The sequence below is a fragment of the Rhagoletis zephyria genome, unplaced genomic scaffold (assembly GCF_001687245.7).
Source record: "Rhagoletis zephyria isolate East Lansing unplaced genomic scaffold, Rhagoletis_zephyria_1.1 Rzeph_scaffold_02222, whole genome shotgun sequence".
Lineage (NCBI taxonomy): Eukaryota > Metazoa > Arthropoda > Insecta > Diptera > Tephritidae > Rhagoletis > Rhagoletis zephyria.
In genome coordinates, this window is record NW_016159306.1 from 42649 (window position 1) to 66861 (window position 24213).

Consider the following 24213-nt stretch of genomic DNA (forward strand, 5'->3'; position numbering starts at 1 on the left):
TTTAAAGTGCAAAACCGCGTATCAGCAAAATACAAAACCGCGTATGTGAAGTTGTAGAAATTATTTTCTAGAGCGTAAAAACACTTATATTTCAAAATGGTTCTCTTTTTTGTAAAGCAATCGCATTTCTGGGTAGTATATTTCAGGACGAATGGATAAGGATTGAGCCAAGAGCATGTGAGAGCAAGTCCAATTTTTGGCAGCCAATTTCAGTTACGCGATTTTGCAGAATGACGATACGCGGTTTTGTACTTTAAACGACAATATGCACATTCATAAATACATATCTACATAGTTACTTCTGTGACTCACTCACTGCCTCTCAAATATTTGTCTGCATATTTTAACGCCTGTTATCTTTTACCGCCATCACCTGGGCTCATAACAATAATCATAACAATGAAATTTCATTGCATGATTTGTGATTCAACATTTTACATTATTGATGATGACTTTTATATGCACATCGGCAACTTTTATGACTATTTACGAGCAAACACCTCAGCTGGTATGCGAAAAACACCGCAAACACAACAAAAAAACATATCAAGTGTCACTTAAAAAAATAAAAAATTACAACCATTACCATTGTTGGCGACACCATCGTATGCCAACCGATTGTTGCGTAGGTGGCATAAAAAGCAAAATATTAAATTGAATCGCCAAGCAGAATATTGCGGCTGATAATCGCTGCCGTAAACTTGGTATTTCGGTTGGTTAAAAATCACTTAAGCTTTTTCACTGGAAATGATTGAAGAAAAAAAACACACATTTGATGCTAGACAATGATAAGCTGCTTATGGCTTTTAGCGAACGCATTTTGATCTAGTTGAATGCAGAGAACATACAAATCAAGGAATTTAAGAAAAAAAAAATCGTCTGATGGTAAAATAAGTTGCCCTGGAAGTAAATATGGAAACAATTATAATTCTCCGCAGACACACCTATTGTCTCCCATGTCGAATGATATCTCCAATATTCTCCCTTTTCTGTAAAAAAAACTGTCATTTACCACATATTAATGAGTGTCCTTGAATAGATCCTCATAGCCGCTTATAGACCTAAAATGAAAAATCTAGCAGTTTAATGTTTTTACTTATAGATCAACCCACATAGGTTAGTACAACCGTTCCCGAGGATGCAGCTTTTATCATCATAATATAATAAATGCGATTAAAAAGCTTGGGTGTGACTCCAAGCCAGCTATATACACTCTAAAAAAAATTGTGTAAATTTCCTAGCTAAAAGGAAGGTTACTGATTTCCTGCCTTGGTATTCGCGAAATTACATGCTCGATTATTCAACGAATAGTTTGTTTAAATTTCGGACTTTTTAGAGTGTAATATAGCTGCTGTGGTGTGCGTAAATTTACTACGAAATTGTGTAAAGCCGCTAACAAAAAGGATTTTTACACACGAAAATGTGTAAACGAGAAAAATACATATTCATCGTGTAAATTTACCAAAAAAAATTTAAAAATAAACAAAAATATACTCGAATTATAGTCGCTTTTTTAAACAGATTATTTCGAGTGTATATCTATTGTTCACACCTGTCGGTTAGCGAGTTATCTGGTTATGTCTTTATATTACAGTGGATGATAAAAATTTGTAAATAGTTAATTTAGCAGCAAGGTATGAATGCGCACATTGCTTTTTCGCAGCTGTGTAATGATCAATTGGAGTCGATTGAAATTTGCGTTCTTTAGAATACTCCAAACGAAGATCGTCTTATTAACTGTGTATTGGCTCTAATCATATTACACAATTAAAGCTTTATGGTTGCTTTGGAGAAAACTTTTAATATGTTGAAAAAATTGTCCATTTAAACAGGTAAATAAATAATTTAATATTTCGGAAACTTATGCAATTTTTATAAAACAAAAAATTGTTTTTAGCACTAAAGCTAATTTTACCAGAATTTATCCTTACATTTCTATTGCCTAACACGCGTACGACCAATTAATGGCTTACCAAAATTTCTCTACTTCTTCTACAAGCAATAAAATTTTATTGGCAATTACTATCATCATTAATTTTATGTCTTATTATAGACAAAATTATATTGAATGGCGCAATAAAAGCGAGACCTCTTTCATTACCAGCATTTTCAGCTTGTGGTAAAAATAGACTGCAAAATAATTCATTGCTTTTTTATGTACGCGTACAAAGCAGGAAGAAAATTTTTTTCCTTAACATTCACTTCTACATAGAAAAGTGTTTTGGTACTATCCCTGTAGTGAAAAGCCAAGCCAGTCAGTAAAACTACTAGTTCATTAACTGGTATGTGCTAAACCTATGGCCTACCAGTTCGACCATTTCGAAGAACTTAACCGTTCAGCGACATCTGTGTTTGAATTGCCAAAGCTAAAAATAAAACGAAATTAATTCCTTTTCTTACAAATGTCGGCTGCGGCCTTGCGTGAAGACTACCGGTTCCGGTTCTGAGATCGCAGGTTCGAGGGAGCTTGGAGATGGTTAAGATCTTTTCAATTAATTCGATGAAAGTCAATATAATTATTTCTAGTTAAATGTAAATAAGTAATTTAAAAACTAAATACTTATGCCATAAAAAAATTAATAACATTTTTTTTAAGTATGTTTAAAAATTACAATAAAAACTCTGAATTAAAAGTAAATAAAAAAAAAATAAAAAATTAAATAAAAAAATTTCCCTTGCGCCAGGAATTGAACCTTGGACGTCAGGAATACCACGTCAGTGCTTTGCTCTGTCGGCCACTTCGACTGTTGGAGCGCCGCGAGCAAAATGTCATACTAATGCTTTTCACGGGCGATGAATAGGAAGTCTATCCCTTCAACTGGTATGATGCTACTAGCATTTCTACTAGTAGATGCTGATGCATAGCCTGACAATTGAAATCTCGTAGGACATCGCCATATTAAAAATACAAGCCGCGAACATTGAAAAAGGATAGAACGTGAACTCGTTGGGCTGAAACACAAACTGGTAGAATTCTAGTTCACAACTAGGAGCTTTCCCTGCAGGGTTACGCTGCTGTCTAGCTGTCAACAGAAACGAATATTCCTAATATTACTGGACAGCTTGGTAATCATTAAAGGATAAAGCCAAAGAAGAAATTGTGCAATATAAACTCTAACAAGGAATAGAAAAGTACATACAGTCACTCACAGAAGTATTCGTAATTTAGCTTTTTCACAATATTCAAAGTATTTTATCATAAACCTTATTCGATAACTTTCATTTAAAAAATAGCTCATTCTATAAAAAACAACCATATAAATCATTTTTGAAAACTTTATACGAAATTCATAAAAATTAATCAAACTTAAAAAAAAATCAAAATTTCAAACTTTTTATTCCGAATTTTTAGAAACATTTTCGGTATGCAGTTTTGTAGCCCGCTCAATTTTAGTATAATAAAGCGCAAGTTTCAAATAGCTGAAAATTATCGCTGATTTTTTAGATTTTTTTTTTGTCGAAGTTGTTGCGCATTTGTTTCCATATAAGGCATGAACAAAATCTATTTTAATAAAGTTGAACGGGCTACAAAACTGCGTACCGACAATTTTTCTAAAAATGCTGAATAGAAAGTCTGAAATTATGATGAACATTTTTTAAAGTTTGATTCATTTTTATGAATTTTGTACAAAGTTTGCATGAATGATTTATATGGGGTTTGTTATAGAATGAGCTATAATGAAAATTAACGAAAAAGATTTATGAAAAAACAGTAACATATTTATAAAAAAAAAAAATAGAAAAAAAATATTTCGACAAACTGATAACTTGCTCCTTTTTTTGTTGTCGGTTAATAAAATAAATGGCGTTAGATAAAAATTACCAGCTTTTTATACTACAAAACGCACAAGAATGCTTCAGAACGAACACAAACGCAGATCAAAATTAATTTTATGGCGTGAGGCTAGCTAAAATAAAAGCAGAGTTGTTATGTTACAATTACAAGCTTTTTGTACTACAAAACACATGAGTACGCCTGAAAACGTAACACAAGCCTAGGTCAAAAGACATCAGCGATATATGAAATATATACTACACCATCTTATAAAAACTCATACACACCAGCACATTGAAATACCGTGTACATACAATAAATTATTTAGCTGTCAATATTGCTTCGCGTTTACGTTGTCAATGCCAACCGAAGTAGCGCGAATTGCCCATCACTGCCCAACTTAATGGAATTTCATCATTTGTTATCTGTGTCTTGGCATTATTATAATCGTTGTTGTACTACTAAAGAATAACAATAACAATGACCATAAAGTACTCGTATTGCATAAATTCCAGCATAACTACAAACGCATCGAAAGTGTTGCCAACTGCAAATAATTTGCGTTCGTTTTCTTTTCATTGCAATTCCAAGCAAAAACAAAAAACTAATATATATAAATGTGTGGGCGTCGAAAGATTCACACTTGAAGAAGACAGAGCAGAGAGTGGGCGTTCAAGTATGAATGTCAAGAGTGCTGCCATTAAGTCTGCCATGGAGCTTCAGTTAACATAGCATGGCAAAGGACAGTGTCTCAAGAATGCAATAAATAACATTTAAATGGCATTATAAGCATTTACTACTCGTACCGCCATCACGCGACTGGACAGGCAAACAAACAAATACGTAAACAATGGGTACAGGCAAAAGTTTGCGTAGAAGGAGCTGCGGCTTACGAATAAACTATTGTGGCAAGGAATTTGCTTCGCTTCAAACAATTTCGCGTTGCAAATATGATTCGGTTCAATTCATGTAACAATTCATATTTCCCTACGTTTATACATTGTCCTTGCTTTTACAAAAACAGCAACAATTATCATGAAAATACATAGTCAACGACATTAACGCTTTTAAGTGGGGGCTTATGCGGTCGGTCATTGGTAAGTTTAGTTAGCGTAGCGTTGCCTCCCTTTAGTGGTGCGCGCCGAAGTTACGAGACAGCATATTAAATGCATATCGACAATAAAGTGTGGCAAAAATACTAAGTTGACACCAGCAACACCGCCAACGCCCGCACACAGCGAGGATAATAATGCGAGTAATAACTAAGGAAACGGCAACTACGAAATGAATGAAATTAGTTAATTTGTTTACTAGCAGGGGTCCTCGTAAATTTAATATTCATTGCGATAGCAAGTTTGTTGTTTTGTAGGAAGTTGTACGACAATGGCGCTTTGAGTGGGTGGCAGAAAATAAAATAGACTCCTTTTGAAGGAAAAAAGTAGCGCAACGAAATTGGTATTCTATAGTTAACACCGTGCGACAGTAAATTTTACACACAACAAAAATAAATTAATATATTCGCGAAACTATGGGTAAATTATAGTGAAACTACGTACTTAGGTTTTCTCTCTGACGTCAGAATTTTTTGTAAATGGACTTTGAAATTTCAAAAATATGATTATTTTAAGAAATTATTCAAACAATTCAGTACGATATAAAAGAGAAAATTCTGCGGAATTGCAACAGAATAAATTTTTTGGTGCATGGAAAATATCCTTTAAAAATTTTGTCCTTAAATATACTGGAAAATTTGCAGGTTTTATTTTTTAGATAATTTTTTGAGGACTAATATACGCACGACCACATCATCGAATTTCGTCCTGCACGGCTTATTAACTTGAAAAGATAAAATTTATTGCAAGCGCATATCGATATTTTTATCGAATTTGTTGTCAATAATTTTATCGATTTTGTTAGCGGAATTGTTATCGATATTGTTATCAATTTTGGCTATCGGTTTTGTTATCGATTTTGTTATAGATTATTTGTCGGGTTTTTATCAAAATTTTAACGATTTTGTTATCGATATTTTTATCGAATTTGTTATGGATATTTTTATGGAATTTGTCATTGATATTTTTATCGATTTTGTTATTGATTTTGCTGCCAATATTATTATCGATTTTCGTATCGATATTTTAATCGAATTTGTTATCGATTTTGCTATCGATATTTTGATGGATGTTACTATCGATTTTGTTATTGTAGAGTATAATGGTAGAAATGAAGATAAAGAAAAACAGAATAACATAAATGTAATTAGACCGAAAGGGGTAGAGGTAGGGATCTAGATAGAAAAAAGACAAAATATAACCTGAAGCAAAAGCAGATGTATTTATGTATGCACATATGTATATTGGTTATGAGACAAAATATGTATGTAACGTAAGTTTCACTTCTGCAGTGTGGCCCAGGCGCACTTTCTTTTTTCGTAATATATTTTTAGCTTGATTGATCTTCAAATGGCGTTGAACGTATTAAATTAACAAAATATTGGATGTATCATAAAGTAATCCCTTTAAGAGCCAAGTTTTATTTATTATGGTTTATTGAATTTTTTTTTTCGTCTACATTTATAACATGCAACCACTTTTTTCCCTATGGTTTCCGAAGTAACGCCGTAGTAGTCAATTTGTCAGCAACGCACATCAATCATAATTTGCTACGGTTTTTTATTATGACTCAACGACTCCAAGCCGCAATACTAATAATCACTGTCCCAAAAAAGGGCTCCGGAAGGGGGGGGAACGCTCAGTTGAATGTATTGGTCTATCAAGAAAAANTCAATATGCAACTTTTCAACTTCAACATTTACAGCTTTCAGCCGATAACCAGCCGCCCCCTCTACCATTCATCCAGGGTCGTGTAATTTTTCCGCTTTCTTTACTTTTCCGGCTTTTCCCACTTTTCTGTGCGTCTTTCCGGTTGTCGTTCAACATTTTGGCAGTTACTTACTGCCAAGACGAGCGTTCAAGCCAGCGAGTGAGCAAAATTGATGAGTTTTCCGTACAATTTTGCATTTTTAATAAAGTCACAGACACCGAGACCAGCAGAAAAGTCACTTCGAAATAAAGTAAGTAGTAGCACTGAGTGAATGGATTGGTATATTTGTTGACCAAGTGCGAGTACGGGGATGGCGTAAAGTAGCAAATGGATTATGCCACGTTCAGCCAATCTCTTTTTTACCACTTTTGCTTTTCTCGCTTTTCCATGCAAATGCACAAAGAAGTGGCGCCTTTATTTTTCAACTTTTTTCTTAAAATTTGCATGTATTTTTTTGGTGTTGGTAAGAAATAAGCGTTTATTGATTTTATTGTTGTCCCTTTTCGCTGTTTTTTGTTTAAGCTGCTATCGAAAGGACTTGGTTGGTTGCTTACCCTTTCGTTTACTTATCACTGAGTAAATCGAAAGCATTTTATTGCCTAGATACATTTTATTACGTGGACATATGAAAATAGCTTTTTTAAGGGTAAAGTGGCAGTTGCCTATGTAGGTACATACAAGTCTTCAATCTAAAATGCAGAAAAATTGCTTTAAACAACATAGATGAAAGGGGGGCAGCAATTTCTGTATGCTCCTCCGCAGTAACTCAGACTCTCCGTTTACAGCGTCTCTCTGCCCTAGTGAATCACTCACTTTCAGCAATTATGAATGCAATTCGATAAGCGCTTCTCTAAAAATGCGGACAAAAGCAACAACCGGCGGTACCGTCGAGGTCTCGCAAGGCAGAAGAAGCATGCAACGAAAGCGTACACAACATTTGTGCAGATGTACCATGCTATTTAACTTCTACTTAGTGCGGCAAGTTGAAAAGCTAGCTCCTCTCACAAAAGTTGAAGGAACTGGAAGGCCTGCAGCGCAACAAATAAGCGCCCTATGCCATCCAGTAGAAAACTCATCATCCAGTTTGATGGTGAGGACTTCGCCACACACTAAAAAAATCTGATTCAAAATGCGACTATAAAACGTGTATATTTTTGTTCATTTTTTAAATTTTTTGGTAAATTTATACGATGAATATGTATTTTTCCCGGTTACACATTTTCGTGTGTAAAAATCCTTTTTGTAGTAAATTTACGCACACCATAGCAACTATATTACACTCTAAAAAGTCCGAAATTCAAACAAACTATTAGTTGAATAATCGAGGATGTAATTTCGCGAATAATAAGGTAGGAAATCAGTAACCTACCTTTGAGCTAGGAAATCGACACAATTTTTTTTAGAGTGCATCTTAAAATCTTCTGAAGCTACTCACCAAATCCACGTATCGATTGTCGCCTGGCCCAACGCCGCCGATTGTGGAGGCTCAGAAGAACTTTGTAAAACTGAAGGAGGTCATTCATTCTATGGGCGGAGTTATTAATTCTGAACTTCTAAATCATACAAAAAGGCGCAGTTGGTGAAGCGCTAACAGGCGGTAGAAGAATCTCCAGTAACGGCACCGCAAAGGGCCAAAACTAACATAGTCTGTACTCGATCCTTCGCTGTTGTAGCAAATGATGGGAATAGCATAGGTGTGGTTAAGGGCCAACCTTCCTTAAGTAGAAATGAGAAGGAAGTACTTGCATTGTAAATGAAGCTTCTCGACGACAATCTTTCATAACGATTGTTGACGGACGTTTGTTATGCCGCAGAGGTGCATGTGGGTCTTACCTACAACAGGGTAGTGGTCTGAGTCAATGTTGACTCCTCGGATGGAAAGTATTTGCATTCATAACAATGTGTTCAGCTTGTTTAAAAGTTACTTTATCAGCGTTTTGATCCTAGAGTTTGATACTCCTTGTATAGTAGAAAAATCAATTTCGTTAACATTTTTCAATTGATTTAAATACGAACATTTTTAAACGGCAATCAAATAAAAAATTTTTATTCTTACAACACGTTTTTTTTCTCAGTGCACATTGTTCTTAAAACTAATGGAGCTTTCGTTTCTATCAAAAAATGTTGCTTTTTGATTGCCCCTTTCTCTTTTCCTGTTCGATTCTAAAATAAAGGCAAAAGGTAAACAAGTAAGAAAGTCTAAGTTCGGGCGAAGCCGAACATTAAATACCCGGCGCAAGTATTAAATATATGTTTTTTTCACCTTTCCGAAACCTTCCGCTAGATGGTAAGCCGGGGTGTATCAATTTTGAGTAAATTAGCGTCCTTCAATTTCGAAATATTGAAGTTTCAAGCATTTCTGAAATTTACCGTTATATGAGAAGCGGCCGTTATTTTAGTCCGATTTCAATAATTTTCAACGTTTTGCTTATATGTGGCAAGCACAATAACCACACCGAGTTTGGTACAAATTGGTAGAACGGTTACCGATATACATATATGTGATCATAAGTGGGCGGTGCCACGCCCATTTTCCAAAATTTTACCATAAACGTATTTCTTGGTAAAGAATTGTTGCAAGCATCAATTTTGAATAAATTAGCTTCAATATTTACTGATTTATCGAAGATTTTGTATTTCTCTAAATTACCGTTATATGGGATGTGGGCGTGGTTATTGTCCGATTTTAAAAAGTTTCGGCGGTTTTTTATGCTGTACCAAGGCCAACAACTGTGCCAAGTTTGGAAGAAATTGGTGCAGCGGTTACCAAGATATACACATGTAACCATAAGTGGGCGTGGCTACGCCCATTTTCCAAAAATTTATAATATTCTTATTTTTCGTCTAAAACTTATTATAAATATCAATTTTGAGTGAATAATCTCCAGTAGTTACTAAAATATCGCAGTTTTCGTATTTCTGAAAATTACCGTTATATGGGAAGTAGGCGTGGTTATTGAGCGATTTTAAAAATTTTCGGCCATTTGGTATGTTATGCGAAGGCCAACAACTGTGCCAAGTTTGGAAGAAATTGGTGCAGCGGTTACCAAGATATACACATGTAACCATAAGTGGGCGTGGCTACGCCCATTTTCCAAAAATTTATAATATTCTTATTTTTCGTCTAAAAATTATTGTAAATATCAATTTTGAGTGAATTATCTTCAGTAGTTACTAAAATATCGCAGTTTTCGTATTTCTGGAAATTACCGTTATATGGGAAGTGGGCGTGGTTAAAGTCCGATTTCGCCCATTTTCAATACCAACCTACCTTGGATTAAGGGAAACCTACATACCAAATTTCGTTGAGATATCTCAATTTTTGCTCGAGTTATCGTGTACACGGACAGACGGACAGACGGACAGACGGACAGACGGACGGACAGACAGACATGGCTTAATCGATTTCTTTTTTCATCCTGATCATTTATGTATACATTTGTCTATATCTATCTCGATTCGTTTTGGCTGTTACAAACAACCGTTATGTGAACAAAATTAATATACCCTTGGGCACAAGTGCGCTCGGGTATAAAAATCAACAGAAATCGAATGCTCATAAAAGAATTGCTGGTAGCATCAAGGCTTACTATGGATGTAAAAATTGAAGACGCAGCGGATGACCACTCCCATACAGAAACTCTCTAGTCGCACACCGTACACGCACCCAGTTGTAGGCAAATTCTGCTAGTATAGGAACTTGTATTCTTTCGCTCATCCTCTTCTGCGTGACCTGGACACACTGCGACAGTTCAGCTGGTGCCGACAAGGAATCGTTTACAGCTTCGCTTTGACTACAGTTAGAGCCCCAATTGCTTCCATCTCACGCAACTATTGCCGGAAAAAAGGAAAGAGCTCCGAAGAAATTTTTTGTCGCTCCTCGTACTATAGTTGTCAACGCAAAGTCAAACGTCAAATGTCAGCTGAGTGGGAGGTGTTCGGAATGGGTGGCGCATTGTCGCATTCGCGCTGACCAAATTTGTTTTAAATTAGTGTGACCACAACAATGTAAGTGCTTAGTTCTTATTGTGCTAGAATAGCATTTAACAAAGCACCATAACAGTTTTTTAAAGCAAGTAATTGACTGTACATGAAAGCTTCGTATCGGGATATGCTATCTCACATAGTCATTCGCATGTTTATGTATATATACACATACTGACAAGCTGTCTGTAACGAGCACTTTCTACGCCAAATCCCTGCTTCAATGCACCCAATCAGAAAATGTGAAAATATCGAGATCAGTGATTGTAAAAATACTTATTTCAATGTGTCCAAGTATGTATGTAGCTTTGGCGTTTTATAAGTATGTATGTATGTTAGCGCTGTACTTGAGTACTTATGCCTGCATGTGTTTGAAAGATAGTCGCACTTCAGCATTGGAATAGTTTCCTTCGCTTTCTTCCACGTTTGTTGCCTTTCATAGATTGCTGCCACGCATTGTAGCTGATGCAGGGATTTCTTGAAGCGTAAGTTTGTTATTTTACTTGATCTCATTGCAAATCCCTACCGATTTTAAATGTTAGTTTTACGAAGATGTGTGTATGTAAGTGCAAGTTTGTGTAAATGCGAGCAGCATTTATTTATTTTTATGGTACCTTTTTTTAAGTTAAATACTTATCTATCGCACGGGTTGCTGACTCAGAAAAGGACAAGCGTTGATATCACAAAACCAGTGCAATTTTCATTTAGCACTGCTTAGTATTTGAAATATTTTTATTTTGGGCAATTGTTGAATGGTTTAAGATAAGTATTTCACTTAAGTATAAGGAAATTTTCTCTTGTTCAACTGGGGAACGCAAAGTTAATTATTTAATAAGAAAAAAATATTGCACGATTGCTAAAGGTTTCTTCGGCACAACTCCGCTGGCATGTCCTTATAGTTTAACAATCAGTATTTTTAATAACCATCATTTCAATTATGAATTGTTAATTTACATCAGAGGCATTACTTATTCAGAAGGTTAGCGAATTATTAATATTCAGGGCTTCGGAGCGGAGCGGAGCAAAGGAGCAAGGAGAAAAGGATTTTAGCTGGAGCGGAGCTGGAGCAAAAATAAAAGTTTTCAATATTTTGTTTTTGCTATTTTCTGGCTATCTGGCATTTACATAGAAAATACATTGGGCATCAAGAGAAGTGCGTGAAGAACTCTCCTCTCGATGCATTCCGGCAATTATTATTTTTTTTGCAAATAATTGTTAATAGATCGTACAACAATATTAGCCGAAAATGCGATTTTAAAGCCATTGAGATGTCAGTAATATTAAAAAAAAAATTGATAACTTTTATAAAAAAAATTTTATGATCAAATAAAAAATAAAAATTTGAAGAAAACTTCATAGTTATTAACTGTTTAAAATATGCGCAGAATAGGTATAACCAATCGAGAGAAAACAATTAAAATCAAAACGATTTCGAGAATTTTTAATAGCTATAACTTCCAAAATATTTAGAATTTCGAAAAATGTTGAAACTTTTATTTTTCTTTTATCGTTGGGAAGCACAAACAGATAATTGCACAAAAAAGCTCGACCTTCGAAAAAATGGTGGCACACTTCATAAATTTTTACTACATTCTATTCAGTTAACTTGGCAATTTTTTTAATTTTCCTTTGGATGCAGAAGAGTTCTAAATGCAATTCTTAATCAAAAAATTACAAAAAAAAAATCGCCAACGTTTTTTTCGCGGTTATGGCACATATGTAAATAAATAAATAAATAAAAATATTGGGAGCGGAAGTGGAGCAAAAGCGGAGCTCAGAGCGAAATAAAATACCGGAGCGGAGCTATGGAGAAAAACCTTTGCTCTGAAGCCCTGTTAATATTCCCTGCGTTGTCTATCTAGGAGTAAAGTTGTTGGCCTCTGAACGTCAAATGCTTTTTATGAGAAGCTTTTTCAATATAGTACAAACTTAGCCGTAATACTTTTGCTAGAGAAAAATTCAATCGTTTGATTAAAAGTTGCCACCTTTCAGCTAAATACGGCTTACCACGCCTGGTTTACGTTTTACGTCTGCCTGGGTTGACTTAATTTTAAAGCTCAATTCAGTTTGACTTAAAAATATTAATGAAAAGAAAAAGTGGAGGAGATTTTACCTAATCATTCTCTATGCAACTGCGGCAGTAAGGATCAGATGGGATTTTTACCGTCACCGGCTGAATTCCGATCAGAAAATAACCTTTGGGAAAACCTTCAATTGAGGAAAGAGCTGCGTTGGGGTACTTGTATTTCCTAGTGAATAGTTCGGACCAGTTTTGTCTTGCAAAGCCCAAACTACAATCTATTTTGGGCTTCAGTGACATAAACAAATGCTGATTGCGTATAAAGTGTGTAAAATTCAACACGCGAAGTTTGCTGCAATGAAGGCAGTGGCAGTCAATTTAGAATTTGGGCTAATCTGATCGGTACTGCGAGCTATTACTGCTGCATTGTGTGTCGCTTCATGGCACAGAAGAGTTTCTGATTTCGAAAAACTGGCGCTGCGCTATTGCAATTTGGGCTTAAGAATTTTCGGCAAGACCCGGATAAAATGTCTTTAGCTGTTTTCGTATTTTTAAGAAAATAACCGTATTCATCCGTTTTCCCCAAAAAAATTTGATGTTATTGCACAAATGGTGAGAATTCTTCGACATGAGTATCTCATCCATTTTTAAGCGACTAGACTGGATGGTGCTTTGGTATTCACTTAAAACAGTTTCCGCTATTTCAAAAAGACTTGTAGTTCGAACCTGCTGAAATACGCAACTTTGATTACCTATCAGTTTTGGACCAGGAATTTGTTACCTCTACCAAGCTCAATTAAGTTATGTGTCATCGTTGGCATAAGTTAGGTTAAGTTTAATTAATTTAACAGGTGTTGAGCCACAAATAGACCGGTAGGTCTTTGCCAATGGGAGTTCGATTTCAGGCGTTAAAGTAGGCCTCACAAAGCATGTCAACGCTTTTTGCGAATTTTAGTAGTCATTTGAGCCCTACACGAGATGATTACTAACTTCACGAATTGATAGGAATTTTAGTCATATATTTGCCAGTACGGGGCATCGGCATAGAATATGCTCTAAGGATTCCCTGGTTTCCACCACTTGTCCACGATAGCGATACCCATTCGTTGAGCATGAGCAGCCACCCGGAGAGGCTAAGAATTATTACAAGTATTCTAATGGGTCATTGTAGGCTAAGAGGCCACTTGCGTAAGGTAGTCATCTGGTCGAGCGATCTATGTCGCTTTTGTAACTACGTCAAAGAGACAACAATACACCTTCTCCTAGAGTGTGTGAACTTTTCACGGAGGTGAGCTGCGTAACTGCCCGTGTCCACAGGATAAAGTTTATATCTTGATACATATGTTAGAATATAAATAGCCAATGGAGACCTATCATTGCTCTTCAAGAGAAATATATATCAGAGCTTATATCTTGCCATCTATTGCCGGCAATTTGGTAGTTTGACAGCTACATTTTGATTTGCACGAAAACTTCGTGGCTGCAACATCATTATTATTTTAATATAAAAGCAAAAATTGAGCTGTTTCCTGTTAAAACATTTGTAATTATGTACTTGGATGTAAAATAGCCTATTTTCTAAATTTTTTAAGCGATTAAATCCGGCAAAAATATATTTTCAAAGCTATCTTACAAATGCTTATATCAAGATATAAAAGGCCCACACAAATATTGCCACTGGTATAACTTATATCTAGCGACCAAAATGACAGCTGGGCAGCAATAAATTTTATCCCGTGGAGACGGCCAGTAAGGTACCTATGAGCAAGAAATTAATAGAGTCTTTATGGCTAGATTCAGTATTGTGATGAGCAGGGGGCACAATAGACCTACTGGTCGCAGTGCTTAATCTATTTATATCTATCTAACCTAACATCTACCCACCCTCATTGGAAAACACTTTATATATTTTTAAATAAATTTTGCTTTCTATTTTGGTCACTTTAAACCCGTGCAGTAAGCACCGTATATTTAAAATATGCCATTTTTTTAAAGTAAATAAATCCAACCTTGTGTTGCAGTGCGGACATTTTAAAAATCCGCAACTTGTCATGAGCGTATGTTAGCTTTTTTGTTTCTATTTTTGTTTAATAGCTTTTAAACCCATTCACGAACAGAATTGAAGTGATGGAAAAACATGAAAATGCCATCAAAACGAGAGCCATTGTGAACGCCGTCACATCCAAATAAGTACACAGGCACACAAACCTTTTGGGCAAAATAAACGCTTAGACGCACACTCACAAGCATTGTACGATACAGATCACAATTTTTTTACGGGCTTTTCAAATCTACTGTGACATGTTATTTTCTGTTTTACTTTTATTTGCACTTTACATACATTGGCAATTCGTTTTAGTTTCATTGAGTGTGTTTAGGAGATTGTCGATTTGAAAATCGAATCACAAAAACATTCGGGTTCACTTGATTTTTTTGTTTTTATTATTATGCGCCTACTTGAAAGGGCCCTACTTCACACACATTTCCTACTTCAAGAGTTTTTTAGTCGGTTTTGGGAATAGCGACGTGAAAGAGCGTTTGAATGGATTGAAAAAAAACCGTAGATGGTCCGGCATGTTCATGTGTAAAGAGTATAACCTGCGTTTCCTTGGTACACAAACTATGTAGCACAGGTTCAATAATGAATACGAGTATGTAGTCAATACGAGCGTAAACGTGGGCGTAGCCTGGCAGGGGAAGAGGGATCGAGCCCGTCCCCCTCTAACTTCCAAGTTTTCCCTATATATTTATAAAACCATAAACTTAATAATTTCGAGCACTGCACTAATACATACATACATGTACTTCAGTTATGCTTGCACACACTAAAATGCTGTTTAAATCGCAATGTACTAGCATAAATAGTATAGTTATATACATAGGTGTGTCCATAAGTACAATGTCTCCCTTGACTACCACAATTCGATCAGTAGGTTCATGTGTCCCGCCTTTGTTGGCGAACTGTGGTTGCAAATTGAATTGCACACATTTTATGCTCACCTTTCATTGCCGGAAGTGTAGTAAAAAAATTAGGTGTTTTGTTCAATGATGACCTATCTACTCTTTATTCACATAAATCGAGCTCTGACCGCCAAAAAGAGGTAAGCGAATTTTTTTTTCTCAAAATTTAAATTTTGGATTCAAAAATGTATCTAAGGAACATTTTTGCATCAAAAATAAAATTTTGATTGAAATGTCACTTACGTATTTTTGGCGGATAGGGCTTGGTATGTACTTATGTATATTATTTTACTGAATATAAGCTATGACCCTTTCTAATTACATCAATAAAAGTGAAATCGTTAATACCCAAGCTCCGCCTTGTACTTGCAATTACCTAAACTTTTCATACAAGTCTTAAACTATCTTAACTTATGTACAAATGTAACTATACGAATTAAGAATTAATCCATATGTTTTCGTTTTTGCTTTATCTTTCAGTGTGTCAATGCAATGGACATGCGCGTCGTTGCCGTTTTAATTTGGAACTTTACAAGCTGTCTGGCCGTGTTTCGGGAGGAGTCTGCTACAATTGTCAACACGACACCACTGGCCGTTATTGTCACTACTGTCGCGAGGGCTACTACAGGGATGCTACCAAACCGGCAAATCATCGCAAGATCTGCAAACGTAAGTAATTGGAAGAAAAAATGTATAATATTTTAAAAAATTTGGTAGAAAACAATTAATTTGTAAGCAAAAACAAAACCGACATCAATTCTCATAAAAAAATTTAGGATTATCGTAAATTTCTGCACGATCCAATTATCGGATCTAAACAACCCTGGAGGTACCAACTTTCCGATGAAAAAATTATCATCGAAATCAGTCAACGTGGTCCGTGGTTATGCGGTAACATACATAAAAAAAATAATAAAAGTAAAAATAATATTCCGACGAACTGATAACCTCCTCCTTTTTTGAAGTCGGTTAGCGTGATATTATATGCAACAAACTTTAGGTAATATTATAATTAGTTCAAAACTTATATTGAATAGATATTTACATATTTCGATATATGTGCTGCAAACACTTCTATTTAGCGTAGTGAATGAGTTTCCTGCAACTATCAAACAAATAACAAAAAGGTATTTTTTAATTTTCGTATGTCAAACAAGGTAATTAAATTTTTTTTTATCCAACACTACAGTGGAGTGATTAAGCACAAACTGTCGGAGAGACCCAAGGATATTAGGATCTCAGAAAATTCAAATATTAATAAACATTTTCCTCTGAAGGCAGTCGCTCAACGGCAAGCAATGGCGAAACTACGAAAGTTTTTCGGCCATCGGAAATTTTCTTTAAAATCAATTGCCAATAACAGACAGCTTGAAACTTTAGACCGTTCTATTTTAAACGACTATATTGTCCTCCTTTTGCTTGGACCTAAAGCCGCCTAATAGTTTGGCCCAGTCCAATAAAGAAAATGAATGACGTTGAAAAATTTTCTCCACATGCGTGGACCTCTGCACCCGAAACCATCCTGAATATGTATCTGAAAAAATAAAAATAAATATTTGACACTTACACATTTGCTTAGGTCGTAGTACGTTTAATGCCGCCACGGCACGAACGGCAAATGGTTTTAATGGGAAGCATTTTTTCATGCCAGAAATACACTCGGAAGTTTGTCATTTACTACGATTTTACGCAAGAAGTATTCTCTCAATCGTGGTTTTTACGCATGCATAAGTCGCTTTAATTCATTTCGCCGCGATTCAAACATATGTATAAACTGAATTTCAATTCGCTTTGAAAGAGCGAAGTGTTTTGGTTCACACTCCATTTCAAATCGGTAGGTTATTTCTCCAGGCAGTTAGAAAGAGTGTATAAACACCGCTCTCACTCAAAGCGAATTGGAGATCAGCTGTTCCGCTCAAATTCCAAATAATCGCATCAGTATTTAAAAGCTGATTAATAATAATCGTTCTTTTTCTTTGCCACGATTTTATAATGCCGAATAAAACTAGATTTTTATCACTTTCCATTATGTTAACTTATAAAATGTCTAATGAAAACAGCTGATTTTGTTTGCTTTTGAAGACGGTTACTTTGATGCCGATATAAAGCCGTAAGTATAAACACTAGAGCGAAATGTGTACGGTGTCAATGCGCTTTCAATTAAGTCGATTATTCTGTGCGTATAAACGTAGTAATTGCCTGCTGAGGGGCGACCGATATTGGGGATCGAAGCCTCGACCTACGGACTGGTAGTGCTCACCTCAAACCATTCGACAACGGTGGCCGACGAATTTCAGCAACAAAAATATTTAAAGATTCGCATTAAACTGCAAACTATAAAACATTTGAAAAAAGGGATAAGTACTCATTATTCGCCTTTAAAAAAAAGTTCTGCCTTTCTTTAAAAAAAGTTTTTTCGCAGAACTGTGTAGTTTCCGAACCAAAATTAAACTTTTTCCAGTAAACGCATTAGGGCTATTCATTTAACGTCATAAACTGCCGCTAAATGGGATAAAATTATGAATTTGTACGTCTTTATTTCTGCTATTTCGATTGAAGCAAAAGAATGCTAACTAATCATTGAATTAGTTCCAAGTTTAACAGAAGTCTGCCCCAGTTGGTATTAGTGTATTCTCATTCCTAAGTATTTCTACGTACACGTCCGTAGTTAGTTTTGCAGTGGTTCTACAATGAAGTTTCTTCAACGCAAACTTGTCAAAGGTGTTGAGTTAATTTTCGAACAATGAGCTAATCAGGACTAGACGTCTATACAAATCTAAGATAATCGCATGTGTTGAACAAATAGCAACTTTTGTGTGACATTCCTCGAAAACAACCACCCATCGACTTCTAACGGTAGCTACTAGCTACATTCCCAAATACTTTGTATGCACAAACGTTCATACATATTTAGGTAAGGAACAAATTTGTTGAAAAGTTTTTCTTCCATCGATTCGTCACGAACTCATCATCTACACCTGAAATCCCACACATCAGCAACGGATTTAGAATTAGATGTTGTCATCATTGAAAACATTATCGTTGCAAGTAATTCCAAAACAACAACAGCAACATACATGCGAGCACATTTACAACTACATATATAAAAGAAGAGATTTGTGCGAGAAGAAGTGTGGTATTGGGAAGGGGGGCACGGCAACTATTTGTGGTATAAAGCTGTTGAAAGCAATGGTGGATTTCTTTCGCTTTTCAATTTCAAACTGAGTAATCCATCAGACATCAGTATTTTTTTTTGTGCCAACTCGGTGTTGGCAACAACAACCAGCACAGCAAAAATGCTAAGGGAAATAGTTGGTAGATACGAGTTGAACACCAATTCTATGCTTTGTTTCATAACTCCCTTTCGAATGCGCATTCTCGCAATTTAACGGGCTGACGAGTTGAAGTGGTGGAATGACAGCGATTAAGGTATGTAGCTTCAAGTGGAATTTCATTCAATAATCCCTAAACAACAGCGGCAACAACAACACGAACGTTAGACAGAACAAATGCACCTTGTCTAAAATTTGTTTTGTAATGCTGAGTTTTTAGAAAAGTACAAAGACGCGGGAAATGGTATTAGTACTCGTAAGTTCAATTGAATTTGAACACGCACATCGTGACTGTTGTGTTTCTTCGTGCTTTATTAGGGCAGGTTCACATAGCCACGACTCAACTTTCAAAAACTGCGACCACGAGTAGGAAAGGTGCTACGGTTTCGAGGTAGATTGGTATTGTATGCTTACTCTTCTTTCATTTAGGAACGACATTCATATTAGATATAAAATATGGCGGTTTATATTATCGAACCCTGCTATATACTAATGTTTTTGCTGTCTTAAAAACATAAGTACTCCAAAGCATCGGGCATATTTTACGGAATTGTAAGTTCAGGGCCGTGAAATTTGAAAAATTGCGATTTCCTAAACCATTTGGCTACATCAAAACGCAGCTGATTTTAGAAAAGGTGTTCCTTTTAAAAACATATTAAAATCAGATTTTAGAAGCCGCATAGCCCAAGCAAAGGCAACAAACAGTGTGGGCAATATGGGTCAAAATAAAAAATCGCTATAAAAAAATTTGGCTTTTAGCGCACTTTAGCAAAACCTTGCCGGCCCCTAAAAATGATTTATACATAAACAAAATTAGGGTATCACGGATAGTATCCGATACTGCTATACAATGTATGTAGCCAATTTTTAAAAAAGTCCTTTACTCTAACGCTAATTACTTAAGCTGAGGGAATATAATTGATGGTTTTGAGCAGTTCCTTAAATCCGTGAAAGTGAAATGAAGTTACCGCTTAAACGTCATCATATACTGTAGCTTGTAAAACATTTTTTGAATATTTACGTTACAACGTTATAGGCATAATTCAGCGAAATAAAATACAACGACTCAGTTGGCACGGCCGTACCGCAGGAATCTATATATTAATACGCTAACGAAATCCCATACAAATCTATTCCTCCCTACTGCTGCTATGAATTTTAAATAATTAATATTAAGGTTTTGTAGCTTTAATAGATATATCTTTAATAGATATATCTCTTTAGTGATACAAACAATTTTAAAGAAATTAGGCTGCTGAATCTGTACAATTTTCCGATGCAAATATTTTTGTCAAAAATATTAGAGTGTTGAAAATGTATTGTCCATTTATGTTGAAAACTCAAAGGCACTCACCAAAAATTGAATGAAAAGCTCGCCCAAATACTTAGGAAAATGTGTGTGCACCAAAAAACTAATATTTTTCAGTGGCCAAATACAGTGCCTGCTCAGAAGAGTTAAGTAATGCAATACTTTTTGACTACTATATTAATTTAATTAGGGGTCAAATAATTGCAATAATGTTTTGCTAGTCATGACTGGTTACTTCATAAATATCTCGCTATTTGCTCATAATATTTAAATAATATATTCACTTAGTTATTCCATCCACAATGGATTATTCACACAACAGAGTTTTGAATACTCATTAATATATGGCGAAAAGTACAATTTAGTAATCTAAAGAGTAAGATTTGATTACTTTTTTCTAGCCAGTTGCACTAAAGCAATTCAAATGAAAAATTATTATATTTTTAATTGAAGTTAATATGAAAACTGACAGATACGAAAAAATAACCTTTAACTTAATATTGTGGTGAAACTGGCAGTTAAAATTGTATCACTTTAAATTATGGAATACTGGTAAACACAGAAGAAGTTTATAACAAAAATTTCCCAAAAAAAAACAACGATATTGCATACAATTTTATTCCAGTTTTAAATAATTATTTTTTTTATTCTGTTTGTTTCTCTGTAGCTTTATTTAACATCCATAGCTCTTTTCAGACTTAGATGCATAAGCGTGCCGCCGCACAGTGTCCTATGTTGGAAAAAAGGACAAAATAAAATATCTCGAGAACGGAATAATTTAGCGAATAAATGTAACGGTATTTTAAAGATTTTGGAATGGAAAATTCGGGAAAAAAAGTACCGTTAATTATAAAAATGAACCTGACCCTTAAAATTACTGTCTTAAATATAAGCTACTAAAGTTTTATCCTTGTTTTTGAAATAAAAACCAGTAAGCAGTGAACTTTTTAGAATGTGTGTGTACAAATGTTTCAAAGGTTGCAAGACTAAAAAACGCCGTTTAATTTTTTTTAGGTCAAAAACAAAAAAAAAATTAAAAAAAATTTACTTTCGAAGATCGGTTTTAGGTGATGATAATTTTTTATTCAATTAGGAAGGTATTCCTTGAATAAAAGCAAAACTCAGTGTTTGAAAATTGTGAAAAGTTCATTGCATACTGGTTTCAGGTAAAAAAAAAAATTAAAACCTTATATGTGTTTGGAGGTCCTTTTAAAGTTCAAAGCAATTATTTTATCCAACGGGATTATTTTTCCTCGCTTCACCATCTCAAAAGCTTTAAAATAACATTAAAGTTTTTCGCTATCTCTTCTGCTTTGCCAGATATTTGATTTTGCCCACTTTTTCCCAAAATGGAACACTGTGCGCCGCTCCTATTTCCTTGTTATCTCTGTGGCCTTTTATGTACTTTTTGTAATCTGAAATTGAGTTCTCGTTCTTTGCACTTTGTATTCGATTACCTTTTGTGCATCGATTTGGCCTCTTTTCATTTTAATTTTCGCTTTCGCTTTTGTTTGCTGACTGATATTGTTTGCCCACAATAACCACTCGCTCGTCAGTAGTACCTTAATCTCCGTCTAAAGCTGGGGTGGAAGCGAAGAGATGAAGGGAGTGTGAGCAACAAAAGTGCATAAAAGTGTAAATAAGAATTTAATTTATTTTAAATTAGTTCCACTTTTTGAATAAGGGGGAAAAGAATTTTGTTTATGGCTGCTATACAAAAGTGATCTAGGGAACTCCTTAAGTGACATGGGTCAATTCACTTCCACAGTAGTATAGGATTTAATTCGCAAATACATTTCATTTATAAAAATTATGAAAACCGAATTCGAGAAATTTATTCGAAATTAAAATTCAGAACATTGCCTTTCCTGAAGAAGGAGAACAAAATCCTAACGTCAGAGAAAACTCAAATCACAAAAAAAAATTGTTTCCTTTCTCCATTCTCCAGGCTGCGATTGCCACCCTGTAGGCTCCACAGGCAAAACCTGCAATCATCTAAGCGGGCAATGCCCATGCAAAGAGGGCGTAACCGGACTGACTTGTAACCGATGTGCGCGCGGCTATCAACAGACCAGATCCCATGTGGCGCCCTGTATAAGTAAGTACAAAAAAAACAACACAATAATGGGTAAGGAAAAATTATCAAATTTCGATTATGACATGAAATAAATTTTCCCGCAATAGAATTACCGACCAAAGCGAATATGATACAAGCGGAGAGTGCAGTGAGCGAGTATCGCGAACCAGGCGGAGCCGATGATGAAATGAAAAAATGTGAGTGTGAAGAACAAAAAATAACTAATTTGCGAAATTACATTAAAATAATTGTAAGTGGCAGTGAAAAAAAGGGGATGAAATGGAGTGTTGATTAAAAGGTCGGTCGGCAAGCAATAACCGCAGAGCTGCCGAATAATTGCACTGTAAGCGGTGGAGGGAGAAATGAAAATGGTCAAAATACGAATAAAGTTTTCGAGCGACATTTTTGCAGTTGCTGCGTTTTCATTTCATTACAATAACTAGCACATAGCGGCCACTTCAACCCTTTTTTGTGTCACTTTGAGGTTTGCCTCCATTTTTGTGTGTTATTTTCGACCGCACCAAAGATACGCGACACCCTCAAACACACACACACACATACAGAAAAGCATAATTGCGCCGAAATGTAATTTACACTCGTAATCAAATTTTCATTGCAAATTTAGTGCTTAGAGTGCATTTCACTTTAATGAAATTTACCAAATTCCCCAACGCGACAAACTAGTTAAGTTCATTTAATTTGAGTAAGTGCGTGTGTGTTTGTGTTTGTGTTCATTGAACTGTCCGACACAGTGCATTGGAGTTTGAAATTTAATTAACTTTTATTTAATATTCAACAGATTGTGGCAAATGTAAGGCCAGCCCGAAAAAACTCAATTTGAATAAATTCTGCATGGAGGATTACGGTACGTATGAGTAACCTGAGCGCATGATGTATGTATGGCTACATACATATATCGATATTTGCTATTGTTTTTGTAATTTTCTAATGAATTTCATGCATGCACGCATTCATGCCCGCGGGCTATTACAATTTTAATTGTATTTATGCTGACGCTTCTATTTTAATTTATTTATTTTTTCCTCGCTTTTTTCTTTCTCCTTTTTTGTCATTGCAGCCCTTTTGGCAAAAGTCATTGGGCATGATCGCGCATCACAGGATATCAATACGGAGAAATTTTCGATTGAACGACAAAATGAAATTTTCAAATACGAAATAAATATACAAACGATTTTCAAGCGGAACCCTTTGCAGGGTACGACGAGTTCGCTGCTGGGCAGAGGGCATATGATGTGGCTAGTGCCGCGTAAGAGTCTCGAGTGCCAGTGTCCCAAAATAAAGTTGAACAAGTAAGTAGGAAATTTATTTTAGTTAGATTGCTTGGCGCTTTTACACATATACATATACATAAATGTACATATGTACGTATGTATACATGTGTCCTTGTATAGCAAAATGCTGAAAGATTGAAGCGAAACGATAGATAGGAAATCAAAACACTATACAAATAAAATTCTAAATATAAGGTTAGTACAAATATTAAATTACTAGCTTTTCTTCGCTTTCCATATCGCAATATTTCACTAAAATAACTGATTTGATTTCATTAGACCTTTTAACTTGTGCCAACCACTTTTAAAAATATTTTCGAAATTGATGTGGAGGAGAAGTAGTTCGTAGTAAATCAATGGCTCAAGGCCTAAAATCACACGGACAAAATTTCCCGACAAAAATTTCCCAGCAATAACTTCCTGGACAAGATCACCCTAAAAATACACCCCAACGGTGAAAACATATATATTATCTTCAGCATAAAAAATCTCCTGGACAATATCCCCCGCCATGTGCCTCTAAATTGATTGATGTTGCGTGACCCTGTATATGTAGGCTTTTAATACATCCTAGCCCTTCCAAGAGCGTTTTGCTTAAATTTCAGATAAACTAAATGTAACACCACCCAAGTGAGATGGT

The 24213-nt window shown here is 35.3% G+C and overlaps 1 protein-coding gene across 1 annotated transcript in view; it reads left to right on the forward strand.

The window, feature by feature from the left end:
- Positions 1 to 24213, forward strand: part of LOC108366310 (netrin-B-like) — a 52757-nt gene that overhangs the window by 26696 nt on the left and 1848 nt on the right. The window contains 5 exon segments of the mRNA XM_017620657.1: positions 16044 to 16232; positions 22153 to 22302; positions 22389 to 22478; positions 23081 to 23146; positions 23360 to 23591. Of these exon segments, the coding sequence (XP_017476146.1) occupies positions 16044 to 16232; positions 22153 to 22302; positions 22389 to 22478; positions 23081 to 23146; positions 23360 to 23591 (727 nt within the window).